General features: G+C 38.9%; 2 protein-coding genes across 2 annotated transcripts in view; both read left to right on the plus strand.

Moving 5' to 3' along the window:
- slc9a3.2 (solute carrier family 9 member A3, tandem duplicate 2) overlaps positions 1–12,401 on the plus strand; it is a 17,092-nt gene extending 4,691 nt beyond the window's left edge. The window contains exons 2-16 of the mRNA XM_005739745.1: positions 838–1,140; positions 2,192–2,352; positions 4,697–4,775; positions 5,046–5,223; positions 5,336–5,556; positions 6,081–6,283; positions 6,404–6,493; positions 6,576–6,646; positions 6,727–6,856; positions 6,948–7,093; positions 8,066–8,189; positions 8,469–8,642; positions 10,222–10,276; positions 10,363–10,449; positions 11,179–12,401. Of these exons, the coding sequence (XP_005739802.1) occupies positions 838–1,140; positions 2,192–2,352; positions 4,697–4,775; positions 5,046–5,223; positions 5,336–5,556; positions 6,081–6,283; positions 6,404–6,493; positions 6,576–6,646; positions 6,727–6,856; positions 6,948–7,093; positions 8,066–8,189; positions 8,469–8,642; positions 10,222–10,276; positions 10,363–10,449; positions 11,179–11,456 (2,300 nt within the window). The 3' untranslated portion in view covers positions 11,457–12,401. The remainder of the gene's footprint in view (positions 1–837; positions 1,141–2,191; positions 2,353–4,696; positions 4,776–5,045; positions 5,224–5,335; positions 5,557–6,080; positions 6,284–6,403; positions 6,494–6,575; positions 6,647–6,726; positions 6,857–6,947; positions 7,094–8,065; positions 8,190–8,468; positions 8,643–10,221; positions 10,277–10,362; positions 10,450–11,178) is intronic.
- Positions 12,402–12,974: 573 nt separating this feature from the next.
- The window catches only part of LOC102210446 (sodium/hydrogen exchanger 3-like), a 23,661-nt gene continuing 15,730 nt past the window's right edge, over positions 12,975–20,905 (plus strand). The window contains exons 1-2 of the mRNA XM_005739820.1: positions 12,975–13,080; positions 13,111–13,266. Coding sequence (XP_005739877.1) covers positions 12,975–13,080; positions 13,111–13,266 — 262 coding nt within the window. The remainder of the gene's footprint in view (positions 13,081–13,110; positions 13,267–20,905) is intronic.

Raw genomic sequence — 20,905 nt, forward strand, 5'->3', positions numbered from 1 at the left:
ATGGGGCCACCACTCTACCTACTGAGCTATCCCTGCCCAAGAGGGCAGGGATAGCTGCCCTCTAAAAGAGGTTCCTTTGAGTTAAATTTAAAGAAGTGATTAACCTTTGCATGGTGTGGAGAGAATCTTTAACTTGTTGGAGGTCCTTGAGTGAATATATTTTAGTAATGGGAGAATATATTCACTTTTACTGTGATATGAGTCTTACATATATATAAAATTGGAAGCTTTATGATTGTTTTAGCTGCTTTCTATATGTGTGGAATGACACACAAATTTGTACATTAACTCAAAAACCGGAAAGCAAAAATTCTTATTTTTCATCCTCACTGAAGTAGATATTAGCAAAAATATTCATTTTGATTCTGTGCTTGCACAAATGTAAGCTGTATTGGGGACTATAGTTTTTGGAATTTAATCTTCAACTAATTTTAAATACAAATGTGCACAACATAAGTGCAACCCTGTGGGGTAAGAACAGGTGTACACTGTGGTTCAGTAGTTTTTATTGTTAAATAAATTTTAGTGACACTTTATGAGCTCATTAGACATGTGGTTATCTTTGGTTATGCAGACAGGTTTCACACACGATCCAACCACCTCACGTGTTGCTCATATCCCCAGATGCTTTTTTTTAGATGAGCAAAAGTTGATCATTTGCAGAAGTTGCAAATGGTCAACTAGAGTTTTATATTTAAGGTTAAGTGAACTGAAGTGAACTGAGCTTTGAACATTTGCCAGCTCCTACCTGACAGGAAGAAGAGCGGCTTAAAATCAAAGGTTGTTACAATTGATTGATGGTTCTTGTCTTTGTCTTGATCTTTTTTCTCCTCTCAGTCATTGAGGCCAACCATAATGTCACCAACTACATACCTGAGAGTGCCCTCCTCATCTGCTCTGGTTTCATTTTGGGTGGCATGATTTGGGGTGCAGACAAGGTGCAGACCTTCTCACTGAGCCCAACAGTCTTCTTCTATTTCCTGTTGCCTCAAATCATTCTGGATTCAGGCTACCACATGCCAAACAAGCTCTTCTTCACAAACCTGGGTGCTATTTTGATCCATGCCGTCATTGGGACCTGCTGGAATGCTGCCAGTTTGGGGCTGTCACTATGGGGGTGTCACATGGGAGGAGCCATGGGTAAGAGAGGATCTTTAATTTATTCCATTTCAGCACACCTGCTGCTGCGACTCACACAGAGGAAGCGATCCATTCTGAGATGTTTAGACTGATAGCTACGATTTGTGATATTTGTAGTGTTGTTTAGCATACTAAAGGATTATTAAAAATCTAAGTAAAAGAAGGAGACATTTAAAAATATCAGTTAGTTACTTCGTTGGAACTAACAATCCACATTTTGAGGTATGACTGATAAGGATTTGGTCAGCAGCATGTTGGTTATTATAATCCAGAAGAAGCCAAAGTTGGAAAAAAGGGTGGATTTCTACATTATCAGCTACTGCTTGGTTATTAAACTGTATGCATAAACTGGGGGCTAATTAGTGCTATTTTTTTTTAAATACTCACATTTGACTCACAAAAAAGTAAAGCACAAACTCTGCATCGTAATAATTGAACTGTGCATAAAACAAGCACAGTAAATCTTGCTGGCTGCACAAAACAGAGAAAAAAACTTTATTTAAATAACAAAAAACTAAAATACAAATTCATGTTTCTCAAAGTGTAGCAGACAAATAGTGAGAAAAAAGGCAATTAAGAATGGAAGCGAGACAGACCATCATAACCAACACGTTGTTGTGACACAAATGACACAAACATAAGCACTTCAAACCTGGCTTTATATTTTACCCCTGAAGGCTGTGATTGTTCTGGAACAAAGACATGATGAACAAATGATAGTTGTACAGTCACATGACTTAAGCAAGCTGCCTGAAAAGAGCTTTCTTTAGTATTACAGAAATCCTTTAATACTTTACTTTTATTCTTTGTTTGAATACATTAAACAACAGCATCAGTAGCTGCTAATTTGGTTTAATTCCCAAACTTTCTCCAAATGCAGACTTAATAAGTTTATTTTATGCTTAGGCCTTGTCCACTGCACTGGACGAGACTGGAGAGAGATTTGACACGATTTATTCTATTAATGAATTAGAATGCTTACTTTGTCATTCTCAGCTACAGAAAATATGAGCTAGGTTTATTGTATTTCCGGCGCTCTGTATCTGTACAGGTGACCTGGACATCGGTCTGCTGCAGTATCTTCTTTTCGGAAGTCTGATGGCTGCTGTGGACCCCGTGGCTGTCTTAGCTGTGTTTGATCAGGTCCACGTTAACGAAGTCCTCTTCATCATAGTGTTTGGAGAGTCGCTGCTCAACGACGGTGTGACAGTGGTTAGTATGATAAACTCTGTAAACGCAAGCTTTTCACCAAACCAAAACGTGGAGTCTGTTTACACACTGCAAAGAGCAATGAGGCCGAGACCTTACCGAGACGCGCCTTCTAACAAGACAGAATACAAATTGCGTATACATCGCACTTCATTTGACTTTGACCTTTGACTGTACTTGAGATCATTTTTATACTCTTGCATTTAAGAATTTTTTTTCTTTTTTTAAAATCACATTACATTTAATACATTTAAAGGGTTTAATTGTTTTATTGTTATTATTATGTTACATATTTTGTGTGCAGGTAAACTTTAAAACATTGCAGTTTCTAAAATGGAAATCAAAGGGCAGTTCATTCTGATATTTCTCTGTTTGAATATTTATGATTGCTGGTGATTAATAATCAATAGCTTACTTCATTACTGAAATAATCGATGGCTGCAGCCCTAATGTGAATCATGAAGTTACACTCTATTCACTGCTTGAAAGCTTGCACACCCTTTTTAAAAACAAGGTTGGAGGCCTCTGATGGAATCATGTGGAGTGTTTAGTTCATTCAAAGCTGAATGTAATAACTGATTTATGATACAGCATTAAATAAACTCAGACTTAATTTCATTTAATGTATGCCACAAGTGTGAGTACAAATTGCAATAAAGCAGGTGTCAGCAACTTTGTTTGGTAACAAGATCCAATTATGTAACTAGAATAGAATATAATAGAATGGCCCTTCTTGTAATTGTACATGTACAATGACATTTTGTGCTCCATATCAACTGTTCAGGTATAAAATAAAAACAGTACACAGCAGGAATAAATAACAAACAAGAGAAATATATACTTATATAGTGTTTGTTAACAGTCCGAATGGAAAGGGGAAGAAATTGTTTGTGCATCTGGAGGTGTGGGACCTGCCGAGCCTTCTTTACGAGGGTGTTGGTGTTATGGATCCAACATTAACATAAGACCATTGGAGATGTGGGTGCCCAACAAATTAAAGATTGAGACAGATTCCATCTGTTCTCCTCCTATAAGAGGGGAGAGGACCCGTCTATGCCTCTTGAAGTCTCTATCTATGTCCTGAAGAAACTGGACCTTTGGTGATTAGGATGTGTGGACTTATGGTGCTGAATGAGCTGTAGTAGTGATCATATTGGGCAAAGGTGTGAGATCCTCTGCAAGTTTGATGCTGCTGTTGTGGATTGGGGGGCTCTGGCCTTTGTAGTTGGTGAGCGTTTGGATGCCCCTCCACACCTGAGGAAGTGAGGAAGCCCTCTATCATTCACCTGAAAGCCTCCTTGGCCTGTTTGATGCCCCTCCTCAGGTTGGCAGGGATGTGGAGCAGAGAAAGTTGGTGTACCAAGTAGTATGGTAATCTTTGATGATGTTGCAGGCTCTGATGAGCTCTGCAGCAATTTCTTTTCTGAGACACTGGAACTGCAGAATAAGATGGAGATAGAGCTACTCAGCAAGTTTTCAAGGTGCCTCATTAGAAAATGGAGCGAATGGGAAGGGGAAGGTGTGCTCTCCTCATCCGGCACAGCGATGCAGGTGCTTCCGAGCCCGTTTAACTACTGATGCTGTATTAAGTGACCAGCCCAGGCTATCAGTTATCTGTGCTCCCAGAAACATGATGCTGCCAACTATCTTCACCACTGCTGTGTCATCTGCATACTTAATGATGTGATTAGAAGCAAGTGCAGCACTGCAGTCATGTGTCAGCATTGTCAACAGCAGTGGGCTTGGAAACGAGGCCTGTTTGCCTGATTGAATTCTCCTACTACAATACAAACGCCCTCTGGCAGTGTGGCTTGAAACTCAGTGAAGGTCTTAAAGATCACTCAGGGTCTATTTTGTGTTTGCACTGTAGGGGATGTTTACAGCCATAATATTCATAGTGGTAAATTCTCTGGGCAGGTCACACAGTCTGCCATTAACAGTGAGCAGCTCTGTTTCAGGAGAACACTGACTTAAGACCGCTGCTGTGTTTGTACTTCATCTGTTGCTTGTGTAAATACAAAACCCACCTCCACAGAATTTACCACAAAATGTTTGGCTCCTGTGTAGCCACATTGTGATTAACCCCATGCAGACTAACTACATAATCAGGAACAGGGTTCAGCCAGGTCTCAATCAGAACCATGGCACGGGAGTCTCTCACCTCCCGTTTTGATGTTAGGTCCAGCAGTGAGAATATGATGGAAGTTTATCTCCTGTTGAGTGCTACATACTAGAAAAGAAAAGTCTGAAAACATTCCAGTCTGACTGTCCAAACGCTGACAGTTTTTTGTTTGTTTCTTTTATATATATACTGATCACTCAATAAGTTTTCTTTTTTTTCTCTTAGGTGCTTTTTAATGTGTTTGATGCATTTGTATCGCTGGGAGGAGGCCGAATTAATGCAGCAGAAATTATTAAAGGAATAGGTAAGCTATAACATTTATTAATCTGGTAAAAGAAAATGTATTTGTTCATGCAGTGTAACTGCTCACAGTCAAGTCTGGCAAAATAGACAGTGTAGAGTGTCCCTGCTGCAACACACAAATGTGTTGACCATTTTGATTTGTCGGGTGTGGACACAAAATAAATTAAACACTTTTTATGCTATCACTGCCCTGTAAGGCTAGTAGGTTTTAGAGGGGAGTAAACAATAGCACTAAAAAATAGATTTTTATATGTTTCCTCTCTCTCCACAGTTTCCTTCTTTGTGGTTGCATTTGGTGGTTCCCTTGTGGGCATAGCATTCGGCATACTAATTTCACTTCTGACCAGATGCACAAAAAACATCCAGATCATCGAGCCAGGCTTCATCTTTGTCATGGGATACCTTTCCTACCTGACTGCTGAGATGCTTTCTCTGTCTGCTATCCTTTCGTGAGTATTTCACAACTGAAATATAATTTGTTTTATTATGTCTGTATCCATTTTATATATGTAAAAATGAGGTAAACATATTTAGAGTTTACTTTGCCCGTTCCTTCTGTAGGACTACATTCTGCGGTGTGTTATGTCAGAAGTACGTCAGAGCAAACATGGATGAGAGTTCCGTCCAAACAGTCAAATATGCCATGAAGGTTTTCGCCAACGGATCAGAAACCATCATCTTTGTTTTCCTCGGTATCTCGGCCATCGATAAGGTTATCTGGGTTTGGAACACGGGCTTCATCCTCCTCACAGTCTTCTTCGTCTTTGTGTATAGATTCATTGGTGAGATTTTGTTGTTTGGCTATCACTGTTGAGTCAAAGCAGCACACACATTGTGGGGTAAAAAGTTGGTGTGTTATGCAAAGAAATCTTCTGCTGCTGCAGCACAAAGATCAAATGAACCACATTTACAAGAATACGTGTGTCAAGAACACTGAGCGACCGGACTCAGAGGCAGGATTCACAGTATTCAAGTTTAGTGAGCTTATTTACAATGAAAACACCAGAGTGATACATACAGGTAGTGATAAGGGAAAATAGGGGCTCCAGGAATCCAGGGGAAGGGGCAGCCAAACAATGTCTTCTCATTTACTCTGCTCAGGCTGTCTCTAAAAACACTGTGCAGCAGGGAAAATCCAGGAAAGGTCTGTACACAAGAGGGACAACAATGAGATTAGTATGAGGCAAAGAAAACACTAGACTTGAGTGCTGGGTTTTACTAAAAGCGTAATTCAACAATCCAGCAAAAAGCACCACCGATGTGTGAAGTCTTTAAATAACTGTGTGTGTTTGTATGTATCTTCCAGGTGTGTTTTTCCTGCAGTGGATCCTTAACAGGTACAGGCTGGTCCCAGTTGAATTAATAGATATGGTGATCATGAGCTACGGTGGCCTACGAGGGGCTGTTGCGTATGGCCTGGCTGTGTTGCTGGATGAGAAAAAGATAAAGGAGAAAAACCTGATGATCTGCACTACTCTCATTGTGGTGTACTTCACTGTCATCTTGCAGGTAGTGAATTTTTGGAGTTGATAATTCGCTAAAATATGTGTACATTAGTTTGCTTGTTAATTACACAGTCTGTGTTAGAGCTTAATTTTGTTGGCACATTTGTGCTTGACATTGTTACAGGGAATAACAATGAAACCTCTGGTCATGTGGCTTAAAGTAAAGAGAGCTGCAGTAACTGAGGTCTCACTCCTAGAGAAAATTACAAACAAGGTAAATCTAATAAAACACGTCTTGTTTCACCGACAAAAACGTTTCCCGCCCAGTTTCTACAAAGTCCTTCTCCTTTCTTTAGATGTTTAATCACACTCTGGTTGCCATAGAAGACATATCAGGACAAATAGGAGATAACTACTTCAGGAGCAAGTATGTACAAGACTTAATGCATAATTCCAAAATGCCTTTTAATTTTAAAGTAAGCAACAGTGATATTTCTTTTTGTAAAGGTGGAGGCATTTTGAGGAGAAGTGGATGACGCCATTTTTGATGAAGCCATCTGCAAGGAAGAAACAAGATGAAGTGTTTGATGTCTTCCATCAGCTGAACCTCAAGGATGCCATGGAATATGTGACTGAAGTGAGAATCATTTGTGCAAATTCAAGTATATTTTGCTCAAGTATAAATTAAATGAAACTGAGAAGATTACTGCTGGTGTCTTCTGTTGCAGGGAGAGCGTAGAGGCTCTCTGGAGTTTGTCCGTAATGACAGCGCCATTCTTGATTTCAAGAAAAAGCTGGAAAGTGAATACACAGAGGTCATGCCTGACATGCCACCATACATGATAAATGATCATGGTGCAATGTTCACTATGGGGTGAGCAATCTGGATTTTTATGACAGTGTGAAAATATATACAGAGGGTAAAATAAGTATTATGCACGTCACAGATTTTAAGTGAATATATTTCTAAAGGTGTTGTTGAAATAAAACTCTCACCAGATGTCAGTAACAACCCATCCAATCCACACATGCAAAGAAATCAAACTATCGATGTCCATAAATTCAGTTATGTATAATAATGAGAAATGACACAGGGATAAAGTGCTTTTTTAATGCTTTGTACAAAAGTCTTCGTGGTTTCAAGAAACTAGTCACATGCATTGCCAGGAGCATCTGGTCATGGGTAGTTTATGCTGAAATGATGTTCCTTCCACTTCTGGATTGTGGCCCCAGCAGTGCTCACTGCAACCTTCACTAATTTCAAAATATCTTCTCTAATCAATGCCATCAGTGTGTTTTGCAACAATTATGCTCTGACGGTGTTGCGAGAGCTCACTGGTTTCACTGATCATGAGATGCTTGTCATGTGGCACCTTGATAATGTGACACCAGTTTATAACCCAACAATTGCGACTGAACAAGCTGAAGTTAATTCGCACTAAGTGGCTGGATTGCGTTCTAATTGCTGGTGTCATGACTTTTTGCATCTCCCTTTCTTCATGTGTTCAATGCTTTTACTTTGTGTCATTTTTCATTTTATACATAAGTTAATTTCTGGACATGCATAGTTTGATGTCTTTGTATGTGTGGATTGGATGGGTTGTTCCAGATATGTTGTGAGAATTTGATATTAATAGCACCTTTAGAAATATATTTAATTAGAAAATTTGTGTACTGATTTGATGCATTCATTACTTTTTATACCTACTTAATAGACACAACTTACTGCAACTATTCAGTGCCTTCAAACAGCTTCCGTTCACCACCATATTTTAAAAATGAAACCAGACTCTTTTGATATTGTTGTATTGCTTTAAGTCACTGACATGATTGGCTTCCTCTGCAGTAGAGACCATATTCCATCAGTGAGCCTGGAAATGCACGAGCAGACCATGAAGGCTATGAGGGGAGCTGAGGCAGTTGATGTTCACCACCTTCTGGATCAGCATCTCTACAAGAGCAGAAAACAGGTAATGAGCAAATTCAGTCATTACATGAGGGACTTACTAAAGCATCCTAGTAATGCACGTCCATTTAACCATTAAATTACTAAGGTGTATATGAACTAAAAACAACAACCTGTTATTTATGGCTGGCTATAGACAAATGTATATTTTCTGTATATATGCAAATCCTCAGCTTATTTGCTTGAACTGTGGCTGAGCTTGACTTTGTGTCCTGGCTGAACTATTGCTGGATACTGTTTTATAAAGAAGTAACAAACTGACTTCTCATTCTGTTGTTTATAGTATCGCCACGGGTTCAGTCGCAGTGATTTCAAAATCAACAGAGATGAGAAAGAAGTCCAGGAGATCTTCCAGAGAACCATGAGGAACCGGTTGGAGTCATTCAAGTCTGCAAAGATGGGTGTTTCACCTCCAAAGACAATTGTCAAGTACTCAAAGAAAGAACAGCAGGAGAAGGTAAAGACAAAAAGAGGGAATAAGCACACCCTACCACTGTTTGCAGAGTTGATTATGTCTCTTCTGAAGTCCAGTGAAGAGGAAATACGGTCCTTCCCCAAAGCTTCATTTTTAGTTTTTTTTTTCCATTTGACTTCAGTGTAGTACTGAAAATCCTTGGTACAAGACAGTGGTCTGGAAACTGAAAACCAGCTGCTAGACTTTTGAGAGAGAAATGTTGTCCTTTTCTTTTTAAATATTGCGTGGCTCATTAGACCTACGTCATCTTTTTATGGTTTTCTGTTTCATGATGCTCCAAATGTTTTTAGTTGGTAAAAGTTCTGGACTGCAGGCAGGCTGGTTCAGCACCCAGACTCTTCTATGAAGTCATGCTGCTGTGATAGCAATCTGCAAATTAGCAAAGCCTTCCCTGAAAAACATGTAATCTGGATGGGAGCATACTGTATGTTGACCTTTATACATACCTTTTAGCACTGATGGTGCCTTTCCAAATATGCAAGCAACCACCTCCATATGCATCTCCATACCATCCAAGATGCAGGCTTTTGAACTGAGTGCTGGTAACAATCCAGAGAGTCCCTCTCCCCGTTAGTCTTGAGAATGTGGTGTCCATGGCTTGCAAAAAGAATTTCACATTTTAATTCATCTGACCATGGAACAGTTTTTTCATGTTGCCTCAGTTTCTTTGTTTTTACGATTTTTTAAAGGCACATTGTGTTATATTTCTTCTTTTGTCTTTGATGTCAAGAAACATTTAATTTTTTTCATTTTTAAATCCTGCCTGGAAGCGTTATCAGTCAGAATGTACTGTTATGCCAAACAAACTTGGATCTTTCCAAGATCAGCTCTATAAATTCTCTATAGGCTCCTCTTGTTCATGTGCGTCATTTATCTAGGTCAAGTTTATTTATATAACGCATTTCCCAGAGCTCATGCTGCACAAAGTCTTTAAAAACTAAAATGCAACTAAAACAATTAAAATGTGCAGCAATAAAAATATAAAAGAGAAAAAGTAATACAATAAGACAATAAAGACAGCCAACACAACAATGGCCATAAGGGATATTTAGACATGGAGTGAAAACAAAAGGAAGCATTAAACAATACTTGGAAGTGCACAGATTTGTGCGCGAATTGCCAAAGGACAATGGGACACTGAGACATCAATACAAATCAAGGAGACCGAGACAAGGGAATTAGATTCAATACAAAGCACAGGTGACAACAAGATGCCAAAGGAAAGATAGGAGCTAAACACAATGGGGCACAAAGGAAAGACCAAGAAAACAATAATCAGCAATAATAAACGATACAAAATAAACCTAAGTCAGACACTTTTCAAAATAATCAGAAACTCAAACAAGGAACTAGGACTTGAGATATGCAGAAATGTGGCAAACAAGAATAAATAATAATTGATTGTTGTTGATAAGTGATTGCAGAGTGCCCTCTGCTAGACAAACTAGGAAACATCGCTATGGGTTGGACATGGCTGAGGGCGTTGATCTTGTCTCTTTTACTTTACCTTCAGTTTTTTTAAACATCATATGTGATTAAATAAATCTCCTTCGTTCTACAGACCCCAAATGGAAAGTCAGTGAGCAAGACTAAACTCTACCATTCTGGTGATGAAGGTTTGTCTGCTTGTGGGGTTTTTTGTGTTTTTGTTTTTTTCAGATTTAAAGTCTTAGCAAACTAATTTTCTCATTTTCATTTTTAGACTTTGAGTTCTCAGAGGGAGATAGCGCCTCTGGCTATGACTCGTCATACCCTTCTTTCTCCATGAGAGCCACGTACAGACCAGGAGGTGAGATCAATGCACTTTCTACATCCTGTATGAAACCAAACATATATTTTTGAGAATGATTAAGAGAGTAACAGATGCTGATATTATAAACACAGAGATTAGGGAAACATACAACAGAGGGAACTAAATAGACAGTTTGTGTGCAATAAAACCCCCCCAAAAAAGGTGAAATATAAAAGTGTGGTAGAAAGGTCTCTACAGAGCTGCAGATGAGCCACAAACCACACCACACAACAAAAGGTATGTGAGGGTTATGTAAGGGTGAGCTGCAGGGTAAAGGCACCAGACTGTCATACAACACAAGGACTTTGTACTAGTGGGCTGACAGGTTTAAAATCAGCAAATGTTCGATCCGTCTGTGTTGAATATTTCCATTCTTACCTGTTGGGAACAGTTTAGGGCTACAGTGCAAATATGAAAGCAGCTCATTATCATAGAATTTATTTTGAATTTCCTAATACTGTTCTGACTCTGCAAGCAAACACCTATAAAACACTTTCACAGTTGAGTTGAGTTTATGTATAAATGTCAAATAAAAAAAACCAACAACTCCAGAACAGCGAGTGTATTTGAGTTTAAACGTTTAAGCTGAATTAAAGTGGATAGACCACAAGTGCAAGGGATGAGCAGCCAATAATGGTTTCACTTGTATGAAAATGTAATGCAGAGAACAACAGTGGCCCTAATATTGAACCCTGAGGTACTGATTCAGTTTTTTCTTTCATTAAGGTGGGATTGAGAACCCAGCCTTCGTGCCAGATCTGTACCCCACGGATTTGTTGCAGGAAATCCCTCCTTGGCTGGCAGAGAGTGAGCCCGACAGCAGCATGGTGGCTCCGTCATTGCGAGCCCAGGCGAATCTTCCCAATTCACCTATGGAAATGCGCCGCCTGGGGCTTCTTCGTGCCAGCACTCGCTCTACTGACACAAAGCAGATGAACAATGATCAGTTGCCCTCTCCACCAACATCTCCTCCTCCTCCTCCTCCTCCCAGTGGCCAAATGTAACTGTATCCCAATGCAGACACCCTGTTCTGTCTCACTTGAACCTGGAACAAAGACACAAAACAAACCTCAGACTAATTAACCATCTACTCTCATACTGACAAGAAAATGTTTATTTTTCCATGACTATGGTTAGCTCCTGTGTTTCTACACAAAACATTTACATAACCTCTTTAAACAACCCCTGCTGTTTTTAGGTTCACCCTTCACTTGGCAAAAGAAAAACTGCACTGAAACAAATCCTTTATGTTCAACATTAGACATATGTTGAACACTGTCATATAGTCTGTGGTTTGTAGTAAACATGCTATTGAAAATTATTATTTAAGGTTTTTTTTTTCAAAACATCTTAATATTATGTAAAAACCTTTCAAATGACGTGTAGATATCAATTATAAAAACAGTGATTTAAAATACTTTCTGAATCTATAATCCATACATTCGTATTGCAGAATACCACAACAACTTTCACCACTTGGGGCACTATTTTGTGTGAAAGATGAAATATTACTAACAAATAAAATGCTACATAGGTCAATGATGCAAACACATTTTAGTGGGATGCATTTAAACATTTGCAGCATATATAATGCAGATTCTTAGTATTATTTAGTGAGGCTCCAGCCTGCTCTGAAAGCTCTCTGTTTTTTTGACTTTTGACTCTTGCAACGGAAGGAAGAGAGGACATCCCAAATATGGTCATCTCAGATGCTCCACCCACCTTCCGTTTCAGTGGGTCAAACAATTAGGAAAAAGTTGGTTTAAAGGAAGATGATGAACTAAGAGGTATTCATTAAGGGCCAGTAGAAGATAAATGAGGGTATAAATGAGGATTATTATGAACCATGAATAATGCAAAGCTACTCTTGTCTGAGAATCAAAATCTGCAGGTGTAAATGAGTTTGATGTGCCCATTTTAATTTCTTGTATTGTTTTAATTTTCTAATAAATAGAATAGGTATGACTGTTTCTCTGTCTTTCTGTGTTAGCTCTGGTGACTTTCTTAGGGTGTACCCTCCCCAGCACCCTTCACAACCCTGAATTGGATAAATGGAAGTAAATGGAGAGATGAACTGATTAAGTGTATTATCGAAAATCACATGAAAAAGAACTTTAACCTCTTAAGCCCCAATGCCCCCTGATACGGGGGCAAAAGGCAGGAGATCAGTTAGGCTTGGGGCTTAAGAGGTTAAAAGGATGTAAAAAAATATTTTTAATCAACTCCATCTGAGAAGTTTAATATTGGTGAGAAGCTGCTAATAAAGCCATTCACAGGCTTAAATTATACCTCTGAGTAAAGTGACCAAACTTGCTGGTCTGGGTACAAAAGTGGGTTGAGCCAGACCAGCATCATAATGGGCTGTGTTTCACGAGCTGTGAAAAGCTGTTTCCTTGATATACAGGAGAGCAGAGAGTGGATACTATGCTCTGGTCAGAAGAAGAGGTGGATGTATGTGGAACATTTATGTCAACAATCTACACAATAGTTTGCTGATGGTTTATAAAGGATTTTATCCAAAAATGGCAGCTTCTTGGGGATTTACACTTTTTCTCTGCGTGCTGCTGATGGTGTGTAGAGGCTTGAGCCTTGCGGGTGAAGATCCAGATCAAACTTTATCAAGCAGTGGTCAAGTAAAAGCCCTTAGTCCAGAAATAGACAATGCACTGGGCTCAAACCATGGCACAACTGGAGAAGGTGGCCATGCAGTGGAGCCCATCACTACACTGCCTATTGTGTCCTGGAAGTGGCATCATGTCACAACCCCGTACCTGGTGGCCCTGTGGATCCTGGTTTCCTGGCTCTGCAAACTTGGTGAGTCCTGCAAAGTCCTGTTTCTGCAAGGCTCCGCTCTCCCCTCATCAACCAGAAACCCTGGAAAAGCTATTTTTGCACAAAGCTATTAAAACCTATTTTAGCTAGAATTTTACACTCAATTTGAATATCTATTGTGTAGAACACAGATAGAAAAATAATGAGAATTTTAAAAAAAATTTTAACTATTTGCTGCTATCTACATTGTTAATTGGTGATTTTGTCTCCACACCTTAGGGGTTAAAGTGGGATTCAGTAGGTTGGATGTTATAGCAGTGCAGAAAAGAAAATAATTGTAGAACATAGAAGTAGGTCCCAATAATTTCCAGATTTCTTTGCCTGCAGGCTGTGAGCAGCAGAGCTGTGCTGCTACTCTTTGTAGATTCCATCCATCCATTGTCTTCCACTTATATAAGCAGATGTAACATGAACTACCGTAACTGATTTCCCACTCCTAGACAGTGTAAACCTCTTAGACTGACCATGAACACTATCGCTGCTCTACACCAACCCAACATTCAATTTAACTCAATTTACTTTTATAGCGCCAAATCACAACAGTCGCCTCGGAGCATTTTAGATTATAAGGTAAAGACCGTACGATAATATAGAGAAAATCACAAAAATCTGATTATCTCCTTTGAGGAAGCACTTGTGGACAATGGAAAGGGGAAAAAATGGGGAGGAAGACAGGCCAAGAGACACATTATAGAAGAGAGCCGGAGATTAACCCGTTGAACCCCATTACCCCTGGTGCAGATAGGGAACACGGGCTGTACCGCCAGGTCTGTTATTCAAATATAGACATGTACAGTATCCAAAGAAATGTCAGAATCTCAGCTAAAAGCGCAAAACAAACTAAAAACAATTTCCATGATCACTAAAAACAACTAAAACAACAAGGAATTAAAGAGACACAATTTGCGGATCCCCATGTTCTCCTGATGGCATCGACACAAACAAACAATGTCTCTGCTGGAAACACAAATCTCACAGATTCCAAAACTGCAAGATCTGTCATGTTCCAACCAACATTCAATGAACCAGCACTGCAATACAGCCACTTTTCCTGCATAGCTGCATCTCCCATGTGGGCTTCAAGAGCATCTTCCCATCATATACCGCTATTTTCTGCCTTATTTTCTTGCAAAGACGCATTATGCACCATTTTCTTTGCAAAAATGACCTCTGACAAGAAAGTTAATTTCTTCTATTCAATACCTAAGAAATTTTAACTTTTACAGATGGTGCCAAATTGTAAAATACTTAGCTATGTCTCTAATAAAACCTCTGTAAATTTGCTCTGTTTCACTTCAGCGGCACAATTCTTTCTACAGCTAATGTCTATATGTTGATCAATGCTTTCTTCAGTTTTTGGTCTACTGCAGCACATTTGAGTCGTTATATGCTATAAAAGGCAACAAAAAAACTCTTAAAAAAGGCAGTGATCACTGTTGGCCTCTCTCAGTTTTTATTACCACTGTTCTTTTTAAAGCTCAGTTTTAAAAACCTAACAATGTAACTAAGGTCCAGCCCATGCAGCAGTATATTAATGACTAACCTCGTATTGTTGATAGATTATCTATCTCAGTTGTTCTCCTGACTTAAGTTTGGTGCGTTTACAGTTTACTCCACCAGAGTTTGCCGGTCCAAGCCCGGGTAAAGGAGGAGGGTTGGAATTGTGACATAAAAAAAAAACAATAATTGCTAAAAGAAATTTAATTTGTAGTTCTAAATAAACTCTAAATGCATTTAGGACGTTTTTTATTCATTTTATGTCTCTTCCACGATGTTATTTCTCTTTCCAACAACATAGGTTACAATTAGATTAGCATGACCAATTATGCAAATTAGGCGATGACGTCATTTAGCGACTTCTAGCGACTTTTAGGACAACCAATAGCGATTTTCCTTACTGAGGAGTTGGCAACACTGCGGGCGAGGTGCCCACCGCAGCACCCGCTGCTTGTTGAGAGTAAGAACGATACACACTTTTACGTCAAAAAGTTGTCATAAATAAGTCTCCAATAACACCAGAGAAAGTTGCCAGATTAGTCGCTAGTCGCTTTTTACAAAAAAAGGTCGCTAAAGGGGTCTGAAAACTCGCTAAATATAGCGACAAAGTTGCTAAGTTGGCAACACTGCATGTGGCTAGCTACCATAGCTGTGTAGCTAGCCACCACGTAGAACATCATTATAAACCAGCTAGCCCAACTTTAGCAACCTTACAAATGTCACTTCTGTTTAGTGTTCTAGGTTCATTAATGTCTGAAGTGATAGTAGAGCTGTACATTTTCAAAAATCCCTCATTCAGAACATGGTATATTATGTTTAAGTGGAAACTAGCGAGCTAACTCCTTGCTAACTTTGAACTCCGTTAAATTTGATAAATCCTGTTTTTATGGATGCCTGGATGTTCAAAATGTGTTAATTACATAAATAAAATGTAATTTTCTCTATAGCACTTCATGGATTTCATAAGAAACACACCGTAGTTGTTCACACAAAGCATAAAGGTAAAAAACAATATATACAGTGTTATCTTCATTTTAGATGGTGGTCAGAGGGCCCGGTGGCGCCAGTGTCCGGCAGCCTCGCCTCTCTCAGTGCGCCCCAGGGCGGCTGTGGCTACAATGTAGCTTGCCATCACCAGTGTGTGAATGTGTGGATGACTAGATATGTAAAGCACTTTGGGGTCCTTAGGGACTAAGTAAAGCGCTATACAATACAGGCATTTACCATTTACCATTTACTATTTAGGGACCTGAAGTGGAGTTTGGACCCAGAAACGGCTAATGACGTCAGAAATAATAACTGGATGATTAAGCCCCACAAGTGTTAGCTTTATTTTGATACCAAAATGGTTAACACAGAGTTTGTAACTGGAGAGATTCTAAAATACTATTGTAATTTTTCTTTTCTTTTTTTTTAATTGTCTACCCCGCGCCTGCATTATTTAATCACCAAAATGTAATACACATGTCCTCTCTGTTTCAGTATTACTCTCAAAGCCAGCAGACTTTATACTCTTTGTTCTAGGGGGAATTTGAGTTACAGCTACCCTAGATGACGATTTTTGAACAAAGCATTTCAGAGAAATTTAATTCACAGGTACTTAGAATGTCACTGCAAGGGCAACTTTAGCTGCAGTTTACGCCAAACAAGAGGAGAAAAGTGGGATCAGTGGCTGAGATTTGACCCATGTGAATTAGTTTTATAAGCAGATTACATCAGTATCTCTATCTGATTAATGGATACATCTGAGCTCTTTTGGTAGTTAAATCTTGTTTCTCTCTAAGAAAAATGGTTAAATCTTACATAAGAGCTCTGCTTGTAATCAAGTACCACACATAAAAAAAACACTGTTTTCTCTCCTGTTTCAATTTCCCACTTTGGACATACAGTAATCAGGCAGCTCTTGTTATAGCTTCCAAGCACATACTACTGGATCACTTCACTCAATTAGAAACCTTCCTATGCAAATCTGACTGACAGGAAAAATCTAGTGTCAAATTTTCAAAATAAAAGACCACCATTACTTGTACTGTTGGACAATGATGTACACTTTAGCGTCAGGCTTTTAAACAAAACAAAACAAACAAAACAAATAAACACAAGAACAGGAAACTACCTACATTCAAATGAATGGATTGATTATTTGCTCATACTATTTAAGAATGTACTCACACTTGGCATTGCTTTTATTTTGACTGAGGGTTCTTAGACAAAACTAGGTTTGGGCTTTTGTTCTAAACTGCTTCGGTGACCTAATTTTTAATTGCAGGACCACAAAATCTTACTGAGAGCAAATTTCCTATAGAAAAGAGGGACACACATTCATGGAAAACCTTTACCAGATCAAGTTATGATCTTGATCTGTTGGTTGGCATTCATTTCAGAAAAATTTGTACAGGAGTATCATCTAACCTAACTGAGATGAGTTACGGATGCGTTTTAGACAAAAGCATTTCAGAAGATTCAGAGAATCGACCCAAAGTTTTGCACAATTACTCCGGCAACTTGAGCTGCTGCTGTCTAGAACTGATAGGGATGGGCGGTGTCACTGGATGAACTTTTATTTTAATGAGTGTTTTCTAACTGATGAATTTGATCATTTGCTCTCAGTGATTACTGGGTTTAAGTTTAAGGGAAATGGGCCATGGAACTGTGGACAATGTAAAAATATGAACAGGGGTTGTGTGCGGCAGGCAGGAATGGAGGACCCAGTATGAAGACTCCAGGATGCAAAAGGTAAACTCAAAACTCAGCTTTACTGCTGGAAATCAGAAAAGCAGAAAACTAACTAAACTGGAAACACTCATGAAGCTAAAAAGGCAGACAGACAGGACATGACACTGGATGGAAGAAAACAAAGGGGTTAAATACACAAGGAATGACGAGTGAACAGGAAACGCGACGAACACAACTGGGGCTAATTACGCACAACGAGACAGATGATGCAAAGCTGAATATAACACATGAGATGAGGTACCTTCAAAGTAAGAGAGGCAAAAGCAGAACATGGCGCACACAGACAGGAGACAACCAAATTAAAACCCAGACCAGACCCAGATAGACACGACACAGACAAGTCCGGGAAAGAACAGACATGAAAACACAACAGACAACGAGACACAAGGACACAGGGAAAGCATTATAACAAAACTAAGAACTACACATCAGAAATACAAAACTAAACCCAGGTATCCTTACAGATGTCTACGTGTATGTGCGGACATGTGAGCAGTTTTGTGTACATCTTTGCTGATATAAATGTGGGACTGTGGTTATTTGTTTATAACTAAACAAATGGGATCAGATACAACCTGTACAAATTATTTGTTATTATCATGCAAGCTTTGACTATGCATAATTGGGCGGTGCTTGCACTGACAACCCATCACACTATCAGTAGTAATGAAATGTTATTTGTGTTTTGTGGGTTTACATTTGGAGTATTGTAAAATAAGAATATTGCTTTGTAGATTTGGTAGACCTAAAAAAAAATTAACAGATTTTAAGTTTTAAAAGAGAAAATTATAATCTTAAAAAACACAAACAGTATGTGTGCACCATATTATACATCCTCAGTTGCAGGCAATGGCATCATTTTTCTCAAGAACCTATTTCCTCTTTACAGATTAACAGTGCTGTCTTTCTTCCAGCATGCTTGGTACTAACTGAAGTACAATGGACAATAAATGCAGGGTCAACTATTTGTGCTTTTTCAAGAAAAAGCTTCTTTATAGCCATCGGAGTATAACACAATCTATTCAGTTAGCAAGCAAAAGACCAGCGTTAATGGATTTCACCTTTGTTGGTGCAAACGAAAGTGACAACGTTGCACTGCAGTGGCAACGAGAAGACAACCTCCAATCAGTGCAGCTAGAATATCACTAATCTCACCATGAGTGACAGAGATGCTTGGAAAAAGCAAAACTAGAGCAAAAACAATCAGGAAATAATAGAAAATCAATAAAGAGATTTTAAATTTGAGTCTCAGTCACACACAAATTTGTACAAGCACCTTTTATGTCTAAGTACTTTCTTTCTAATTTTTGGAGGTTGTCTTCCTGTTGTCGGTGCACGGGTTATCACTGTTATGTGCACCAAAGCAGGTGAAATGGATCCTGCTTCCTAACTGCACAGACTGATATCTAGAAGGTTTATCTGTATGTTATATTTTAATGATCAACTCTTCATCCTCATCATTATAGTAACTTATACTTGACTCCTAACTCGGTTATGTCTCAGATACCAAGTGATCAACCCAAATCCCTCACCTGCTGAAACAATTAATTTTATGTAAAATAGGGTTCTTGAAAAAGCTCATGGACCTCAGCATGCAGTTTAACCACAGTGTCTGGAGAAAACCATCCTGGGCATGGAGAAATGTTTACAGTTTATATAGGTGTCATTTAAAATGATATAGAGTGACCCTGGCAGGGTTACTGAAACAGCTCCAATTCAAGGACAACATTTCAGACACTTACTGTCAGTCTAATTTATAATAAAAATCTTAAATCTCTAATATTCTATAATATAATGCATAATGTTGCTAACACTGAAACTTATTTATCTGAAATTTATTAATTTAGTTTATTGTGTTGTTTAACAACATTTAATCCTTAAGCCTTGGGACCACAAATGACAAATTTCATTGAGCACAGAGCCTGAGATGAAAAATAACACACAACAGTCTTGAAGTGTAGCTACTGTTCCTCCCACACTGAAAATAACCTTCATCTGACCTTCGTCTGAGTGCTTGCTGTGGTGGAGACCTGTGGTCAGAATGACTGAAAAGTCAAGTCACTACTCAGTGACATTATCATTTCTTAATAATGGGAGGGGAGTTCACGCTCGACTGTGCAGCTAAATGTTCTTAAAGCACACACACACACACACACACACACACACACACTAGTAGATAGCAGGTAACCGAGTGGTCATTTTTATTGTATAAAAATACAGTACAGATTTATGACAGAGAAACTTATTTTTTTAGTTTCTTATGCAAGGCTTTCACACTCATCCCCACTCACACCTGTTTGTGTGCCAACAAGTCATCTAACCAATGAGGCTATTGTCCCTATCCTTCACAAACAAGCACATGTTGTTGGGGGGGGGAAAAGATGCAGATATTTTTGTGTTGTCAGCTTTATATGGTTCACTGGTTATTGAAAGGGGTGCTGTAATTATTAGTAAGAGATAATGTAAAGATAAAGTACACGTTTTTACTCTGCCTCTTAATGTTGTTATGTGATATCAGTTTAAAATACTTTTTAAAGCTGACAAGAAGTGTGTGTAGAGAGCTTGAACGCTCCACTCGGCAGAGCAATTGAGTTTGGCACATCAGTACATTCAAATCATGTCTCTGTTTCCGAGTGTCGATGACAGGACAGGTTAAAAAACAAAAAATAAACATATACACAATAAGTACATAAATAACAAAAACATCAATAAAATAAAAAGTAGTGATGTGCGGATAGATCCTGAAATATCGATTCCTCCGATACCAATCATTTATGTACCCGAATCGATTCTCATATTAAAATATCGATATTTTAGTAATTTAGAGTAAATTTGTAGTTTATCATTAACAGGGACACAGTGGAAAGAAACTATAACATTCGGATTGTCTACATTCAGAGGAACTACTTCCTCTTACGCCTTTTATAGTCATGTGCGAAATATGGCTGTATAAATGTCTCGCAGCCCCTTGGGGTGCGCACTCACAACAATGACTAAGCGTAATTGTGCGGACGTATTTTACCTCCACAAACAGCTGAGACGTGGTTTGCAATACATGTGGCAAAAAAAGTGCTCCAAGAGTGAGGTGTTGTGGCCATACTAGGGAGACATTCAAAGGGGCTGCTGGGGGGGTTATAAATACATTTTACAGTGTTTATTTAGCGGATACAATACGTTAAATGTCACCGCCGGCCCGGAAACAGCGGGGGTGTCCAAATTCAGAGGCTGCTTCCACCTGAGGACCCGGCCTACGTCACGAGCTCCCTCTGTGGAGTGAAACTCTGCCGTCTGCTCCTTGCTATCTAATATATCACCGGGCACTGACGTAAACTCTTCTGTTTAATTATTTTCTGTTTGACGTTTATTCAGCTGTGTGAAAACCCCGGAG

Source organism: Pundamilia nyererei, unplaced genomic scaffold, assembly GCF_000239375.1.
Source record: "Pundamilia nyererei isolate P.nyererei 1_Seehausen unplaced genomic scaffold, PunNye1.0 scaffold00093, whole genome shotgun sequence".
In the NCBI taxonomy this organism is placed as follows: domain Eukaryota; kingdom Metazoa; phylum Chordata; class Actinopteri; order Cichliformes; family Cichlidae; genus Pundamilia; species Pundamilia nyererei.